This window comes from Chelmon rostratus, chromosome 22, assembly GCF_017976325.1.
Source record: "Chelmon rostratus isolate fCheRos1 chromosome 22, fCheRos1.pri, whole genome shotgun sequence".
NCBI classification, from domain to species: domain Eukaryota; kingdom Metazoa; phylum Chordata; class Actinopteri; order Chaetodontiformes; family Chaetodontidae; genus Chelmon; species Chelmon rostratus.
The window spans coordinates 17,384,891-17,402,037 of record NC_055679.1 but is presented as its reverse complement, the minus strand read 5'-3'; the positions used below and the strand labels follow the sequence as shown (position 1 = coordinate 17,402,037).

Here is a 17,147-nt window from a genome sequence, read left to right as displayed (position 1 = left end):
TATTTCGTAACATATTTCCATTTGTTTATTTTAAATATAGTTTAGAACAGTAGTTAAGGCGAACTTTGTAAATTTATATCACTTATTATGAGACAGAGGTCAGATTTCAGGCAGCTGATGGGAGGTCATGGTTAATGGTAGTGGCATGCTGCCTTCAAGTGCTCCCTGCAAACTCCAGCTTCTGTGTTCTGTGTTGTGCAGCAGAGGAAAAACGGGCACTTCGGAAATGAAGAATGAGCCATAAAGATACTCATGATGTAGTTTTCCTGTCACTGTCTAAAGTCAATTTCAAATACAAAACTCTGCAAAAACATTTATAAATAATGTATAAAAGAAAGTAATTTAAGACGAACATGCAACAAACTAATTATCACACAGAAATATCAAACATTGGAGTCATTCTACTTTATGTTTATGTATTTACCTTGACAAATTGAACTAGAGTTTGGGAAAAAGTTCCTGTCGGCCACCTAGTGGTGATTACAAGTAACACATGAGGGACTCCACTACAAGTACAAGTCCTGCAAAACCTTCCTTGAGTAAAAATATGTGAGTATAACCAGCAAAATATACTTAAATCCTGAAAAGTAAAAGTACTCATGTTGCAGTAAAATGTTCTCTGTGAGTGTTTTATTATGTGATGTTTGTGGATACAGCCTAAACATCCTGCATGGTGATGCATTTTCCAGCTGATCCAAGAGGCTTTTTAAAGAGTTTATTTAGCTGAAGAAGGAGGAGAACTTTTTCAAACCACAAAGGAACACTTCATCTTTCAGTTTAGTACAAACATAGTAGAAAAAATTAAGTTGCAGAAAATGGAAATACTCAAGTAAAGTACAAAATTGTGCCTAAATCCAGTATGAATGTACTTTGGGGGTTTTTACCTTGTAACTATATAAATTCCGACACTCCCTGAAGGCAGCAGCGGCTCTAACTGCCACTCATTCAGGAGTGGGGCTGGAAAGGCTGCATCTCTCTCCTCCAGAGGGAGGGCGTGTTTCTCCGCCGCACACCGTGTCACTCTGGCCGGTCACTCTGATCCGGACTGACGGAGACTCGGAGACGCTGCGCGCCGGAAATAATGTCCCATTTATCTCCCTGAGTTTAACTGGAGAAGGACTGCAAGATGCTGCTGTTGACTTTGCTCCTGTGCTTCAGCCCTGCACTGGGCCAACTGGAGGAATCCCAGTTTGGAGATGACATTGACTCCGACTTGGCAGACTTTGATTTAGACATTGTAAGACATTTGAAAGATGAAGGTGTTGTGCATTCTGGTGTTTGGATCCTTATCTGACTCCTGTCTTTGTGCACACAGGCGCCACGCAGAGTCCCGCGGCAGGTGAAAACTATACTGACCAAGGTAAGATAAGACGCTCTTTGTATATTTATCTGATGTTTCTTCAATTCACAGCCTAATAGTGAGAGTTGGGTTTCAACATGTACTTTTAAAATATAATTTTAATGGACAGGAAAAATTTAAATGTATTAAAAGTCGAGGGTAAGCAGCCCTGTGTCTGCCTCAGTACTCAGTTTTTGGGCTTTATATTGAACCGACTTCTCTGATTTGAAGAAAACAAAAACAGAACATTGCATCTTTATTGGTGACCTCAAATGCATGACCTACTTTAAGTTATTTAGAAGCACATTTTGTCATTCTAAACGCGTGCGCTTTGGGTGTGACGCACAGGAGGTCCGCCAAGCGCGCAGATGTGCCAGAATATCTGTAATGCGCTGGATCGTAGCTCATGGGAACACATCCATCCGCCTCAGTTTAGTCATTGTAACTATGGGGAAATTCAGGTTTCTTTGGAATGAGGTATCTTGGATAATCAAAAATAAAGTGGGGGATTTTCAGCATGCGCAGCAGGGCCGCGTAAAACCGTGCCAAACTGGCGTTAATGAACAGAGATCTGAAAGTCCTGGTGATATTTCTGTGCTGGTGGTTCAGAATGTATGGTGTTTTCACTTTTGCAGGAGACTAAACCTCACATCCAGGAACTCTCCATCAAGACCACCATCATCTCCCGCTACGCCTTCACCGCGGTGTACTGCGCCATGCTCAACCGGCACAACGCCGCCACCGAGGGCGTCTTCCAGTTTCAAATCCCCGCTAACGCCTACGTCTCCAACTTCACCATGTAAGAGCCGAGCAGGTCACCTGAGACAGGACCTGAAATCATAACAAGATGATCAAAGCCATATTAGGCTCAGAGCTGGGATTTAACATACATTAGTGTCGTCTGGAAACCTTTTATCTCAGATTAGGAAAAACTGCCTTATTTTAATCTTCATGAAAACTCCTTTTCAACTAATCCAACGAGCAGTGACAGACTTCTATAAGTGATTGTAAAATATTCTGAACCCACTCAACTGATTTTAGAACAATGCTTTAGTCTTGACATGAGCAGCTGACCTGAATCTGGCTGCATCGATTGTTTCATTTGAAGGATTTCAGAGGTATGAAGAGGTAAAAGCAAGCAGGATTTCAAATAATAAAAATAAGTATAAGATATATATTTAAGTTTTCTCTCTTTTCCCTGCGGCCCTAGGGACTTTAATTTGGGGCCTGACTCCCCTGTTGGGAACCGCTGCTCCACAGTTACTATTTAAATGGGATCCCATTAAGATGCTCATTGTAATTATTGTGAATATAACCAATGACTATTGTTGTCAGTAAGATTTGACAAGTTTTATAAGAAATTTACATACATACAGTCCTATTATGAATACTTCATCATTAAAATGAAAAGCAGAGATCAAGTGATAAAGGCCATGTATAAATATAATGTGTTATCAGCAGAGCATTTAGCACCAGAGTTACCTTAAGACGCCTTTTTAGAAGTAAAACAGCAAAGAATAACATCATCCTGTCAGTCATGGCTCCAGTTTATCCCCAGAAACCAGTCAATCTAAGCAGATTTGGACATTTTTGGAAGGTATTTTATGAAAGAAACAGGATTTAGTGGCTGGAAGGATTTATGATGTTTCGGTTTCTATGGAGATGTTAGCAAGGAGCCAAGAGAGGGTGAAAACTTTTATACTGCTGTTAAGACACAGAGTGACCATTCATGTGCAGGACTGTCACCCATAAATGGGTAACGACAGGATTTTGTCCACAAATTCTGCCTTTTGTCCGAGAAAACCCAGTTGAAATGTGACAATAGGTGGTCCCGAATGCGAGCGCCGCTCTAATCCTCGACCTTTGACCCCGTGAACCAGGATCATTGGAGGGCGCGTCTACCAGAGCGAGGTCAGACCGAAGGAAAAGAGGGTCAAGCAGGAGAACGGAAAACCCAAGAACAAAGAGTCAGGTGACGCAAGGTAAGAGAATCCTGAGTGTGTGTGTGTGTGTGCACCTTTCAGTGTGTGTGTGGTCACTCCTATGGTCTGGTGTCTCCTCCTAATTACACAGCAGCACTCGCTCCCTCTAATGTTCCTATTTTGCAAACAGAGATTGATAATATCCCCACTAAAACCTCTTTTACCACAACTGGGCGGCCACAAAGAGTGAGTGTGTGTCCTGTGTGTGTCCGGTGTGTGTGTGTGTGTGTGTGTGTGCGTGTGTGTGTGTGCAGACTGATGCGAGTCTGAAATAAGATCATTACTCCAGAGATGAGGATTGTCATATAAATCTGACATATGGAAGAAGTGACATAACGTTTCCAGCTGTCATGCAAAAAGTGACATTTCATTAAAGGAGGTTTGGCGATTCAATGGCTCCGTTGTAAAAAGCAGAGGAGGAACGAAAAGGGCTGAAGTGGAAGATGTGAGATTAGACAGAGGCAACACTTCCATATTCATGATATCACCACTTGGACTGTTCCCCACCTCCTCTGCACTCCTCCTCTTTCCTAATTGCTCCAATGTTTGTCCTCTTCTCTCATCTGTATTTTAGTTTTTTCTGCTTTCAGCTGTTAAATAAAAGAAACTTCTGAAATATACTATAACACCAGCAGAGTCACCAGATCAGACAAATCTACACTAAACAAAACAAAGACAAACCTTTAATGTTTTTAAGTTAATATTTCTAACATTTAAGTCACTTTCAGTAGAATTTTAGCATTTCTGACGGTGGCGCCACCCAGTGGTGTAATCAAAAAATACACCGTAGCAGACAATCCAAACACTGAAATGACTCTTTTTTCATGGCAAAAACTTGTGCCATCACAATATTTGAAAGATATTCATCTAAAAATTCATTCAATTAATAAATCAACCAAGAGGTTTCGACACCTGCAGTTTTAAATCTTTGCTCTTTGAGCTCCGTGTTGACACGTTAACATACTTTGACCAAATTCACGTTATAAACTTTATTAAAAATATTTTCCTAACGTTTGGAACAAAACGTTTCTGTGGAAAATTAAGCACAAAAACAATTATGAAGATCGTATCAACAACAAACAACTATGATTCAGCTTGTGTGAAGTCCCTCCAAAAACCAATAAATAAACCAAAATTATGTTTTACATTTAAATGATTAATTACATGACGAATCACTTCTACTTTATATTACAACATATTACAACAGTACTGCACTAAAGTGCTTTTTGGTACTGATGTTTTTCAGTGCATGTCTAACTGCAATGAATTAGAAATATCTTAGGTTTCAAGTCCGCAACTTGATATTCATACCATGCAAAAATGAAGGGAAGTCAACGGTTGCATGGAATAGATAGGAAAAAAAGGGGTTATGGTTGAGGATTTATTTGAAAATGGCGAGAAACAATTTTAAGCCAGTGCTGTATATTTAAACTCTGGTGCCATCCAATCAAGAAAGATGGAAACGTGGTTTTGGAAAAGGTTGAAAGAGAACAGAACCAGTGCAGTATTTGTCAATTTTAGGAACAAGTCCCATTCTTAAAGTACCAGTGTGTGGGATTTAGTGACATCTAGTGGCAAGGTTGCAGATTACAAGCAACTGAATACACCTCACCTCATCCTTGCTGTTCACGTCTGTTGAAGAACCTAAAGCCATTGTTTGGGTTGTCCATTCTGGGCTACTGTGGAAACATGGCAGTGCACCATGGCCACTCTGTGGAAGAGGACCTGCTCCTTCTGCAGATATAAAGAGCTCATTCTAAGATAACAAAACACAATGATTATTATTTTCAGATGATTATACACTAATGAAAACATACTTATGAACATTATTTTGCATTTCTGCCAAGAGATCCCTCTAAATCCTTCACACTGGTCCTTTAAAAGAGGACATTATTCTACATCAAAACCAACATGTTAATTCACCTCTCGATACTTTCATTCATTCTGAAGAAGTAAATCTTTAAAAATAGCTCACGAATTAAAATTTTACGTTGCCACATTTTAATATTTTTTTAATAGAACATAAACACTGGCTGCACATAATTGAACTTTACTATAATATCATCTAATAAGTACCTCAATGAATTCTCACACTGTCTCCAGTCCTGAGCCAGAGGTGGAGGTGTTCAGGATGGCGGCCAACATCCCGGGCCGGAACCGGGCCGTCTTCCTGCTGACCTACGAGGAGCTTCTGCAGCGACGGCTGGGACGCTACGAACACGTGACCAGCCTGCGGCCAATGCAGCTGGTCAGCCGCCTCAGCCTGGACGTCACCATCGTCGACCACGCGGCCATCACAGACCTCCAGGTGCTGCCGCTCCGCAACGGCAGGAGCACCGGTGCTTCCAACAGTGCAGCCAGAGCTAATGCACCCAAGACACCAGGTTTACAGATACATCGTATTATTTTAACAGTTGTATCTGGTGTTTTATTACTACTCACTGCGTGCAGATGTTGTAAAGCCCAAAGGAATCATTCAAGTTTTATCTCATCATGTATATTCAAAAAGAAGCACCTTGTCACTTTTAGGTCACTTTACTTGTTCCAGGGTTGTTTTCCTGAGCCAGTTAAAACACAAACACACTTCCTGTCTCTGTGCTTCAGAAAAGGCCGAGCCTCCCGTCACCACTGTGATCAAAAACGAAAAGAACGTCTGCAAGATCACCTTCAGCCCCAACATCGTCCAACAGGCCAAGATCACCACCAGCGGCCTCCTGGGAGACTTTGTGATCCGCTACGATGTGCAGAGAGACATGGGGATAGGAGACATTCAGGTAAGGCGTCATCATTGCAGAGAACTGAGCCGCCGGTCAGATCTTCATTATTCTTTCTGTACGAATGTCAGATGCATAAACGACTATCCTGGCTAACTGTGGAGGTTGGATTAAAATCTGCAGGATTATTTTATTTGTTTTCTGAGCTTTATGTTGCAGTTTTTGGTCTCTCTTTGGAAGCTAATGTGAATGAAAGAATAAAGAATCAGCAACATTCTGGTGATAGACCCTGACAAGCAAACGTGCTTAAGAAACGCAAGCGAGCGAAGGTTTTGATGAATAAAAAACAGGAAAGCAGACTGTGAAAGAGCAAAAAAATAGCTTTCATATTTTCTATGTGTGCACACAAATTTCCCATCTGACTACACACACACACACACACACACACATACTCATCCACCCACCTGTTAGTCATTCATTTCTCTGGTTTCCTGCCAACACAGTCACTCCGCTGCCAAACTCCTCAGTCTGTCTTCAGAACCAAACGATGTTTTGACAGTCACACACAGCTACTGCAACCGATCTCACCGCCTGTTGCATGTCAGTAAACTTCTTTCTCTCCCAGGTTTTAAACGGCCATTTTGTCCACTACTTTGCCCCCAAAGACCTGCCTGTGGTGCCCAAGAATGTGGTGTTTGTGATCGACACCAGCGCCTCCATGCTGGGGACTAAAATCAGACAGGTAAAGCAGCACAAGCAGTGGATATAAATCCAGCCAGTGTCTTTCTCTGCACAGGGTTTCCACTTCAACACAGGAGGAAGATCGGGTATTTGTGCATGTTTTAGCCCACTTGCTGAAAATCCTGTTTTACTCGATACGCCAAAGGTTTGTAGGTTAGGTTTAGGTTTTGAATTTAATCAAAAAACAGTGGAGATGATGTATGTTTTATCACAATGCATTAACTAAGGAAAAAGTTGATGGGAACGGTAAAAGAAAACGTCATCAACTTGGTAAAAAAGTATGTAGGCCTGCTTGAGTTGGTGTTTGCCCTTTCAAAGAAAGTTGGAGATGGAAAAACCTTTTTCAGAACAGTTCTGACATAGCAAATATTTAACTCACATGACTGATCACAGAGAAGAAGAAGAAGTTTTCTACATTTTTTTCACCGTTGGAGGTTCAACAGGTCCTCTTTTTACGTCATCTTGTTACACTCTCTTCTTCTGCTCTTCTGCAATGGTGTAATGTTTTTTTGGTTTTTGGTTCTGAAGAATTGGCGCCACCTACTGATTATCTCAATTCCTAATAATTGCGCAACAGTGGTAGATGGAAACAAGCATTCATTTGGATTTTCTTTGGCCAATTTTCTTGAAATTCTGTAAAATTTTGTGATACGTTTGGATGGAAACCAGCTACATTGGACTGGAATGGACTTAAACCAGTGGTAAAGGTGGAGAAACACATTCTAGATAGCACAACTTGCATGAATTTGGAAATGCTGTCAATAACATGAAGGTCAGTCGTGGTTTCTGGGCTGACCATGCAAAACCACAGGTGTCGTCCTTTAAATTTTCATTAGTCACTTCCTGTTGATCTGTTCCCACTGAGCGGTCCTCTGCTAATGTGCACACTGCAGCTGACTCCAGAACTGAATCTGGGCCAATCTGAGGAGCACTTTTATCTGCTGCATCACTTTGGGATTTTGGCTGATACGTCTAAGTCTTTGCAGCTAAAAGAAGTACCAGAAATCTCATTCTCACTTTTCCTGAGCGTGTCAGAGGAAAACTGATGATCTTGCTTCCCATGCAAAGCAGTTCATCCTGTTTTTATGCAGAATCTCAGTGGTTGTACTGGATCAGAAAACTGACACCCCACCTCCTCACTCCCACACTGGAATATCAATATCAGACCCCTGATAATCCCCTCGGCCAGACTCAGAGCTGAGCTCCGCAGCTGCCATGAGCGAAGAGTTCGGAAACAGAGAAGGCGAGGTGAGGAGAGAAGCTGAAAAACAGATTTCCAGTGAGAAAGAAAAGTGGAAACACACAGCACAAGGCTGCGCTGTGACGGAGGAAGGTCAGTGTCTATGGGGTAATGGAACTTTCTAGACAACAGTACCCTCGACCCCTTGATCCGTCCCCCCACCCATCGCCAGCCCCCAGCGGGCCGCAGCAACAGAACAACAAGTGTGTTTTGATGTGGTTCACAATAGAGGGTTTCAGTGTAGGTCAGTCTGTGGTTCTGACCCCTGCTGTATACAGCCCATATAGACATCTATAAACCCCTCGGCAGCAAATTATATATCACACCCCCGCTCAGGGCTGCAGAGATTGTGAAGCTCCGGAACAGAGAAGGAGGAAGAAGTTTTCTGAGCCTTTTGTTTGCCTGTTTCCTTACATGGACACATTGAAACCAAACCAGGCAGCAGTCAAGAGAGATTAATGTTGAGTAAATATCCAGCTTTCATTCCTTGTATTTGACACCAAAGGGCTTGGAGTCAGGTTTCAAGGCTAAAAAGGGTACAGTATAATTACTGGTTAAAAGGTACAACCCCAGATCAAACATTCATGTAAATCTGAGAAAGAGAAAATCAAACTAAAGAAGGCTGAAATAATTGTAGTTTTCTGATGAATGCAAAGATTACAGAGTCGCATCTGGAACCCATTCAAAACCCACTGGATGCTCTGAAAGGTGCACCAAAGTCAAGCTATAAAAAAGGGCGTTTCTAGTTCCCATGAAGCTGATTTAACATTACAGGTAATTAGCTACAGGTAAAAAAACAACAAACAAGCTTTTATTAAGTCTTCATATTAATTAGCTTCATTCCCTTTTAAACACATTTGTCACCGATGTAAGAAATCTTCTCTCACTCATGAACTCTTTCTTCCTCAGACTAAAGACGCTCTGTTCACCATTCTGAGGGATCTGCGACCGGGCGATCGCTTTAACTTCATCAGCTTCTCCAACAGGATCAAAGTTTGGCAGCCGAACCGTCTCGTTCCGGTGACGCCACTTACTATCAGAGACGCCAAGAAGTTTATTTACTTGCTGGCGACTACTGGAGGTCAGATATTATTATCCCTATGGCTTGCTTCTTCACAGTTCCCATGGCTGATTGAAGACTTGGGTCTCAGGGCAATAAAATCTATAAAATTTTACTTGTACATATTTGACATTTTCCTGATCAATAATCTGTCATGATGTCTCCTCACTTCAGGCACAAACATCGATGGCGCCATCCAGACTGGCTCCTCTCTGCTTCGTGATTACCTCTCAGGCCCCGACGCCAGCCCGAACAGCGTCTCGCTCATTATTTTCCTGACGGACGGACGGCCCACGGTCGGGGAGATCCAGTCCACTGCGATCCTGGGGAACACTCGCTCAGCCGCGCAGGAGAAGTTCTGCATCTTCACCATCGGGATTGGAAATGACGTGGACTACCGGCTGCTGGAGCGCATGGCTCTGGAAAACTGTGGGATGATGAGGCGCATCCACGAAGAGGCCGACGCAAGCGCTATGCTGAAGGGGTAAGAGTGAGCTTTGTGTTCTGTCAAGTTAACATGGTAGCCATCTTGGATTTGTAAAAATGGCGACCAAACTAGGGACTGATCATTATCCTGCACTGAAGATCCTGCTGGGTACACCTGCTGTTGTCACTGCATGCTCCTCAAACTTTGTTATAAATAATCGTCATAAATGGATCCATACGTTATGTATGTTTGTCCGACATCACTTCAAGTATCACCGGGTGTTTAACCTCTGTGGGGTCGTTATCAAGGTCTTTGAACCATCATCTCTAACAACTGCTGACACAACAGGCTGGATCACTGTGAACCAGGTGGTTTCAATGACCTTGATAATGACTCCACGGAGGTTAAACACCCGGCACTCCCTACCAGTCAGTCAGAAATGAAGAAGCCCCTTGGATGAAGACTTGAACGAATCCAACGAATTGGATTGTTTGCTTGTGGTGAGGGAGTGTGATCCGACCTTGATCTGGTGCACCTACAAGACGAACTCTGTAAGTTTGAGCTAAAGGCTCCTGGAGCCAGGTGCGCTTTGCACTCTGGGATGCAGATGAACGGACACATCTATCCATTCTCGCATGGTTTTGCATTTCGGTTAGGCTGATTTTTTTTAACTCTGTGTAAAGAAACCAAATCAATGGGAAAACACGGTCTAAAACAACCTGAAACTGGTCTAAAACTGGTCTGCAACTGTTCTTAATCCCTCCTGACACTGGGCTGAGAGTATACCCAAACATGCGTGGAACTGGACTAAAATTACCCTAAAACTGGTCCAAGAATGGCTTGATAGAGATCTGAATATTAAGATAGAAGTTATTATTCAGACTTACATCAACAGAAACAAGAAAAGATTTTAACTGTCTTGAAACTGATGGCTTGAATCTGAGACACCCCTCTCTGACTGTAAGACACCTAGCAGATGCACTGCTGAGAAACCCCCATTTTAAGGCAGCCATTTCTACACGATAAAACCACTGTAGGTGCATACAGGATTATTACATATATCTTAGTTATTCTATGTAGTATTTGAAGCAGTTGATGCAAGATCTTAATGAAAAGACTAAGAACTCCTCATTTATTAGACAATGTCATTGATTCTTACTTTAACTAAGTAATTATTGTCAAATTTCCCCTTCATATCTGTATAATCCGCCTCTTATTAAGCAATTAACTCTCCTTAATTCCTCCCCTCCGCCCCCCTGACACGTCCCTCCATCTCTCATCAAGCTGAGAGGGAACGTAGACCACAAATGTGACGGTGCTGACAACAACCTCCTTAATCAGCTTCAGCATGTGAAGCCACAGACTACAACAGCCACCCTCTTTCTCCCTCCGACCTTTTTTATCTGGCCTTAAGACACAACCCTGTTCTCTCGCTCTTCCGCACCCAGACACACAAGGTGTTTGTTCAGTTGAGCAGGAATGTGTGCGTGTTGTGAAACCTGCATCTGAGTATGTACGTGGGGTTAACAGATAGACCCGCAGATAATAGGCCTCGTCCTGCTTGAACAAACACGCTGGTTGGGAGGTGAGGAGGTTCACTGCGGCGTGACAGCAAGGACACGACGGAGGATTTGTGCACACACACATTCACAGTCCTCGCTTTATACACACTCTTTTACGAATGTGTGCACAAACTCTGAAGTGAGGTGGCAGTGGCTTTGAGAGGTAAGACAAGCAGGTTTACGGCCGGAAGGTGGTTTGTTTGAACAAACAAGACGCTTGATGAAATCTGTAATAACATCCTTCTCAAAAACTCATCTGATGTGCCCCTGAGCAACGATACTGAACATGTTCTTGGTTCTTGACATCTTAGGCAACATTCATTAGCATTAGCATAAGAACTGCCCCCCTAAAAGTGCAATAATCTGTGTTGGTTGCTGGTTAAGAGACAAAATATAATCCAGGAATCAAGTTTTACAGCAGTTTACGGTCTAATCCTATGAGGAAGGATTTTACAACCCCTGACATCTATCATGGTAGCATTCATTTGCACGACCAACTTGATGTTTACAAGTTAAACAGTAAAATTATCCTAATGCTACAAGCTATGCTACAAGACACTGTCCTCAACAGAAAAACAACACCACTGATAATCGATTCAAACATTTAAACCCACTTATGTGTAAATTGTCCTGACAAGTGTCCTCTTGCAGTTGTGTGAATATGTATTGTTGTCTCTAGGAGGCAAATAAAATTGTAGTGCTGCAAAACCTCATAGGTTTCGTACTTTCACCTGGTGGTCGTGTACTGATCTCAGGGTTGGCGGCCCGATCCCCACCTCCACATATTGAGGTGTCCTTGGGTAAGGTCACTGGGGTTGGATGCACAAACCAGAGCATTCCTAACTGCCCGTCCCAAGCCTGGATAAATTGGGAATGTTGCATCAGGAAGGACATCTGGAATAAAAAGCCTACACCAAATCAAATATGTGGATCACAAAATCAGGTTTCCATGTTGGGTTTGGTGGGGCCCGATTGGCCAGCGAGGTGGGAACAGATGATCTGCTATGGCGACTGCTGACGGGGATCATACTGTTGGCTGATGACTGTGTTTTTTGTCAACTTTGACTGACCAATGTACTGATGTCAGTGAAATGAATGAGGATCCTGCATTTCTTAAATATACTGTATGTTATTGTCAGTTCTTGGAAAATTTAAATAATTTTTGCTACCATTCAGCTGCAAACCTTCATGTATCCTCATTTCTGTCTAGGTTCTACGATGAGATAGGAACTCCTCTGCTGTCTGACATAAGGATCAACTACACCGAGGACTCGGTCCAGTACGTCACTCAGCATCTCTTCACCAACTACTTCAACGGCTCTGAGATCGTCATCGCCGGCAAGCTGACCAACCAAAGCGCAGAATCGCTCCACGTCCAGGTTACAGCCAGCAACAACGACAAGAGCATCATCCTGGAGACGGATGTTCCACTGCGGCACCGACAAATAGAGACTGAGAAACATGTGAAAGCAGCTACAGCAGCAATGGCGGCTGGAGCTAAGGCTCCAGGGTCAGGGGTCACACAGGGATTAGGAGTTGCTTTGGGTTCAATAGCGGAAGATTTTGTGGAACGTGTCTGGGGTTTCCTGAGCATCAAGGAGGGGATACGATCGCGCCTGCGCGTTCAAACCAGCAAGGAGAGGGAAGGCCACATCCAGCAGGCCACCAATCTGTCTCTGTCCTACCACTTCCTCACTCCCCTCACAAACCTGGTGGTGGAGAAGCCTGAGGTCCTGGCTGACGGCACCATGGCCCCGGCACCCACAGTCGGCCCAGCAGCCGGTGAGGCTGTCTCAACTGCCAATGAGCTGCCAGGTGACACAGAGGACGGAAAGCCACAGAAACCCAGCGGGAAACTCGGCAGCCAGACGTCATCTCTGAGAAACACGATTGGTGAGGTTGTGTCTCGTAGATTTGGTTGTACAGGGTGTCTGAAAAGGCTGCGAACACAGGTAAACTGAGCCCACGACATCTTTAAAGGAATACTCCAGTGAAATTGTTTTGAGTATCAAATACTCCAACCGTTTCTGAAAAGCTGACAGAGAAGTAGTATCATAACGTTCACTAAATCTTCTAAAACCACTCCTGCACCTTCAACACTACGAAAAACTATTGCAAAACAAACTGCCTCTGCTAGCTGCTAGGATGGGTAGCTCTACCATGCTTGCACAGAAATGTCAAGTACAAATGGCTAATTGCTCTAGCGACAAACAGGCTGTTTCTTAAGCTATGCTTTAGAAAATACACTCATACTTTCCTTTGTTGCTACCAAGCACAGTTAGCTGTTTACATTTCTTTCATGTGTACGAAAGCATAGCTCCTTGCAACACGTGAACATACGACTAAATACATAAGCTAGTTTCCTTTTGTCACTAGCATGTTTAGCTGTTTGCTGCTATGTGTTTAGCTACGTTTTACAAAACTGTGGCAAAAATATGAGTATGTGCAAGATACTTAGCATGTGGACAAATAAAGTTTCTATCATACTTTTTTCCATTATTTAACTGGGTCAACTTCGGACGCTACTGTAACTGTCATGAATCCAAGCTAATGTGGCTAATCTCCTCTTCAAAGGAGCAAACTTTAAACTTTTCAGAGCCTCACATTAGCGACATAGTGATTTTTGGAGAGCATTCCTTCAAAATTACTTGAAGACCATGTAAATTTAATCTCTCTTCAGACACCCTGCATTATGCTAATAACACACCCTCCAACAGTTAAGCATTAAACAATGGCAGCTCTCTGACTCGCTGCAGGAGATAAATACTCTCTTCCTTGCAGGTAAAGCCAAGAGGAGACCGGCCAAGAAATCCATCACCATCTCCAAAACATCAGGTGACTCCACGCTCTCTGCCTCATGTAAACATTTGTACATTTTCCCCTGAACCGCTTCGTGGGATAGCCTCTGAACACTACATACCGTAAGCAAACATGCAGCGGCTACAAGGCTCCACAAGGAGACGGGGAATGTACAGTAGACTCTCTCTCCGCACTCTCTGTGTGGGCGGCCTGTAATTTGGATGTTCGTCAGACGGTCGGCGGTAATCACACAGGCAGCGAGGGGTTCAGGGATGCCTCTGAACACGACCCGCGAGGAGGAAAGAGCACGCAGGGTCTAATTGAAATACCAACACAAGCGCTACGTGGCACTTTAAACATGCAAGTGCGTGTTCGCAAACGCACACGGCTAGAGCGAACGGGACCGAGCGATGAGATGAGAAGTGGATGTTTGTGCATGTGTTACAGTAAAGATAGGGAGCCCATCAGAGGCAGTTAGCGAGGGCTAATGACCCTGTCATTACTGTTGCTCTATCATCTCCTCTCATCTCATCTCACTCCTCCATTCATCTGAGCTGGTTCTCACCAGCCAAAGATATAAACTCTCTGAGGCCAAGCTGAAGCTCAACTGAAGTCCCAACGTTCCCAAATCAAAGACAGCAGCTTATCAGACGTTGTCTTTCTTTATATCAGGAAGAGGCTTTGCAGAGATTGCAGCTCAAGTTTCAAGTTTTTTCAGCTTTATTTATTAATATATAACAACACCAGTCTCTGAGCCAGTCTATGTTGCATTAGCATCAACGGAAACTACAACATTTTACACTTCATTTCACTACTCTGTGGTATTTTTTGTAAAGCCACATAGTGCCTTGATGCCAGGTATTTAATTGAATACTAAATTCACTAAAAAATTCACTAAAAGTGAATACTAAAGTCCTTTCAATAAAATATTAGTTAATTAGTGTTTGCCTGAACGCAATCAAATGCATTCTAAAAATGTCAAAATCAGCAACATGTGTAATATATATATAATCGTAGAATGTTAGGTCTTCATTTCGTTATAAATCCTGCAAAATTTACAAAAATAAAGAACAAGACGTCTGTCCTATTTGTCATATTTAAACAAGACAATGAGTGTTAATTAGCTGGTAGCATGCTATCACAGCCAACTGTGTCAAAACATGCAAAACCGACTTGAAAGTTCAATTACTGCCTGACACTATTATATAAAACTGCTGTCTTCTTCCCGGATTATGCAGAAAATCGCTGGTTTACACTAAGTGAACATGACGTGCTCAAAATGGGTCATCTCACCTTAAAGAATCTGGTTCCAGGCTTGTACCATATTCGTGATTCTTGTTGATGTGTTTCAAAGGCGCCATTCTTTCTGCCTCTCTCTGAACCTTTGAACTCCCTCAGCGGACGGCGACCCCCACTTCGTGGTGGAGTTCCCGCTCAGTAAACTGACCGTGTGCTTCAACATCAACGGAGAGCCCGGCCACATCCTGCGTCTGGTCTCTGACCACAAGTACTCCGGTAAGACCTAAAATGCTGTTAAACCTCATTCCACAGCGCTAAAACCCCTTTTTCACATCAACATCTACATCAGTTATGCTTTGCGTGGGTTAATTATGTGTCTCCAGGTGTGACGGTGAACGGGAAGCTAATCGGCGCCCCGGCTCCGCCAGGCAGCCACAAGCAGCAGCGTACCTACTTCAGCACCATCACCATCGTGGTGGACCACCCCAAGCGTGCCTACATCGAGGTGACGCCAAAGAAAGTCATCCTGGACGGGCGGGACAGAATGGTGCTGCCCTGCCACTCCACAGTCTCCGTGGACAGCGGCGCTCTGTCAGTGTCCATCGTGGGAAAGTCGAACGTGACCGTGACGGTCGGGGGAAACATCAGCTTTGTGATCCTGCTGCATCAGTACAAGAATCCTGCCCCCTACCAGAGAGACCATCTGGGGTTCTACATCGGACACAGCAAGGGGCTGTCGCACAACTGCCATGGCCTGCTGGGTAGGTGTTAATGAGCTTTAATCATCTGCTGATTGAGTAAACCAGATAAACCCCATCATTACTCCTCACTAAACACAGCTAAAAGCCCCACTATCAGCCCCTACATTATAAATATTACATCCAGCACTATTATAGACTGAACAAACAATGTACTTAATATACATATACAGCAATTCTTGAATCCTCACTGCTTTTGGGGCTAAGAAGGGAAGTTTGTCCCAACAGCTCCACCAGATCCAGTCAAGATAAAAAATAAAATAAAATCAATGTTTATATAGTAAATTTAAGGATAATAACAAAATTTAGAATGAAATGTGTTCCCGGGGAAGTTTAACTAAGTGTTTTTTTCCTTTGTGGAGCATCAGCTATTTCTTAAGTGTGCTATTTCTTTAGCACAAGTGGTGCTAGAGAAAAGGTCACCAGAACGTTTGGAAATCCTCCCGTGGGGACCCTGAATATCCACAGCAAAGTTCATGGAAATCCATTTATTTTATATTTTCAACACCATCCAAATTTGACGAATTTCACCAGACTGAAGGACACATAGTTAGAGGGACAGATGAGTGTCCTCTCTGAGCCCAGATCCCAGGTGCTGAATATGTTTTCACTGCATTCATTTCACGTGACTGAATAAAAAGCAGAGAGACTAAAATAACTTGACTGATTCGACTTCCAGGTCAGTTCCTGTATGAGGAAGTGGGACTGGCCGAGCTTCCCGCACAAGCAGACATGAGACCTTCGCCCGTCCTGAAGGTGAAGGACCGATCGGTGCCGGTGGTTCAGAAGAGCAGGAGGATCTACAGCGGGACCCAGAGCGTGGACTGCTGGTTCGCCCGCAACAACGCAGCCAAGCTGATCGACGGACAGTACGAGGACTATGTGATGTCGCACATGTTCGACACGGCGGATTGGCCGCACGGGACCAACAGAGTGTGAGACGCTGCAGCTGTGGCTTGTATTCCACCTAACTCACTGTACTCTGTATCCACATCACACCCCAACAGATTCAAAGCATTTCCAAAAGCCAAACCTTCACATTTCAGTTTTCTTTCTACCTGCAGCCTCTTTTGAATATATTTTTTTACTATTTCTAATGAAAATTTAATGTTTTTTTTATTATATTGTGTGGATGTTTTGCAGTAATGTTGTAATTGTAAATAAAACACTTAAACCCACATTCTGAGCTTGTTTTCTGTGGCGTGGAAACAAACAACTACTGACTTTCGCACCCATTTAGGAGCATGCGTGTGTTTTTCTCACACACTTCATATGTACGTCAAGCG

General features: G+C 43.3%; 1 protein-coding gene across 1 annotated transcript; it reads left to right on the top strand.

Annotated features, from left to right (window-relative positions):
* Window positions 1-1,050: 1,050 nt before the first annotated feature.
* On the top strand, window positions 1,051-17,032 carry itih5 (inter-alpha-trypsin inhibitor heavy chain 5). Its single transcript, XM_041964009.1, has 14 exons — window positions 1,051-1,237; window positions 1,316-1,360; window positions 1,975-2,138; window positions 3,220-3,321; window positions 5,425-5,705; window positions 5,926-6,095; window positions 6,661-6,777; window positions 8,926-9,097; window positions 9,251-9,560; window positions 12,276-12,958; window positions 13,847-13,900; window positions 15,263-15,379; window positions 15,487-15,864; window positions 16,541-17,032. The coding sequence occupies exons 1-14, from the start codon at window positions 1,127-1,129 to the stop codon at window positions 16,798-16,800; spliced, it is 2,964 nt and encodes a 987-aa protein (XP_041819943.1). The 5' UTR covers window positions 1,051-1,126; the 3' UTR covers window positions 16,801-17,032.
* Window positions 17,033-17,147: the final 115 nt, after the last annotated feature.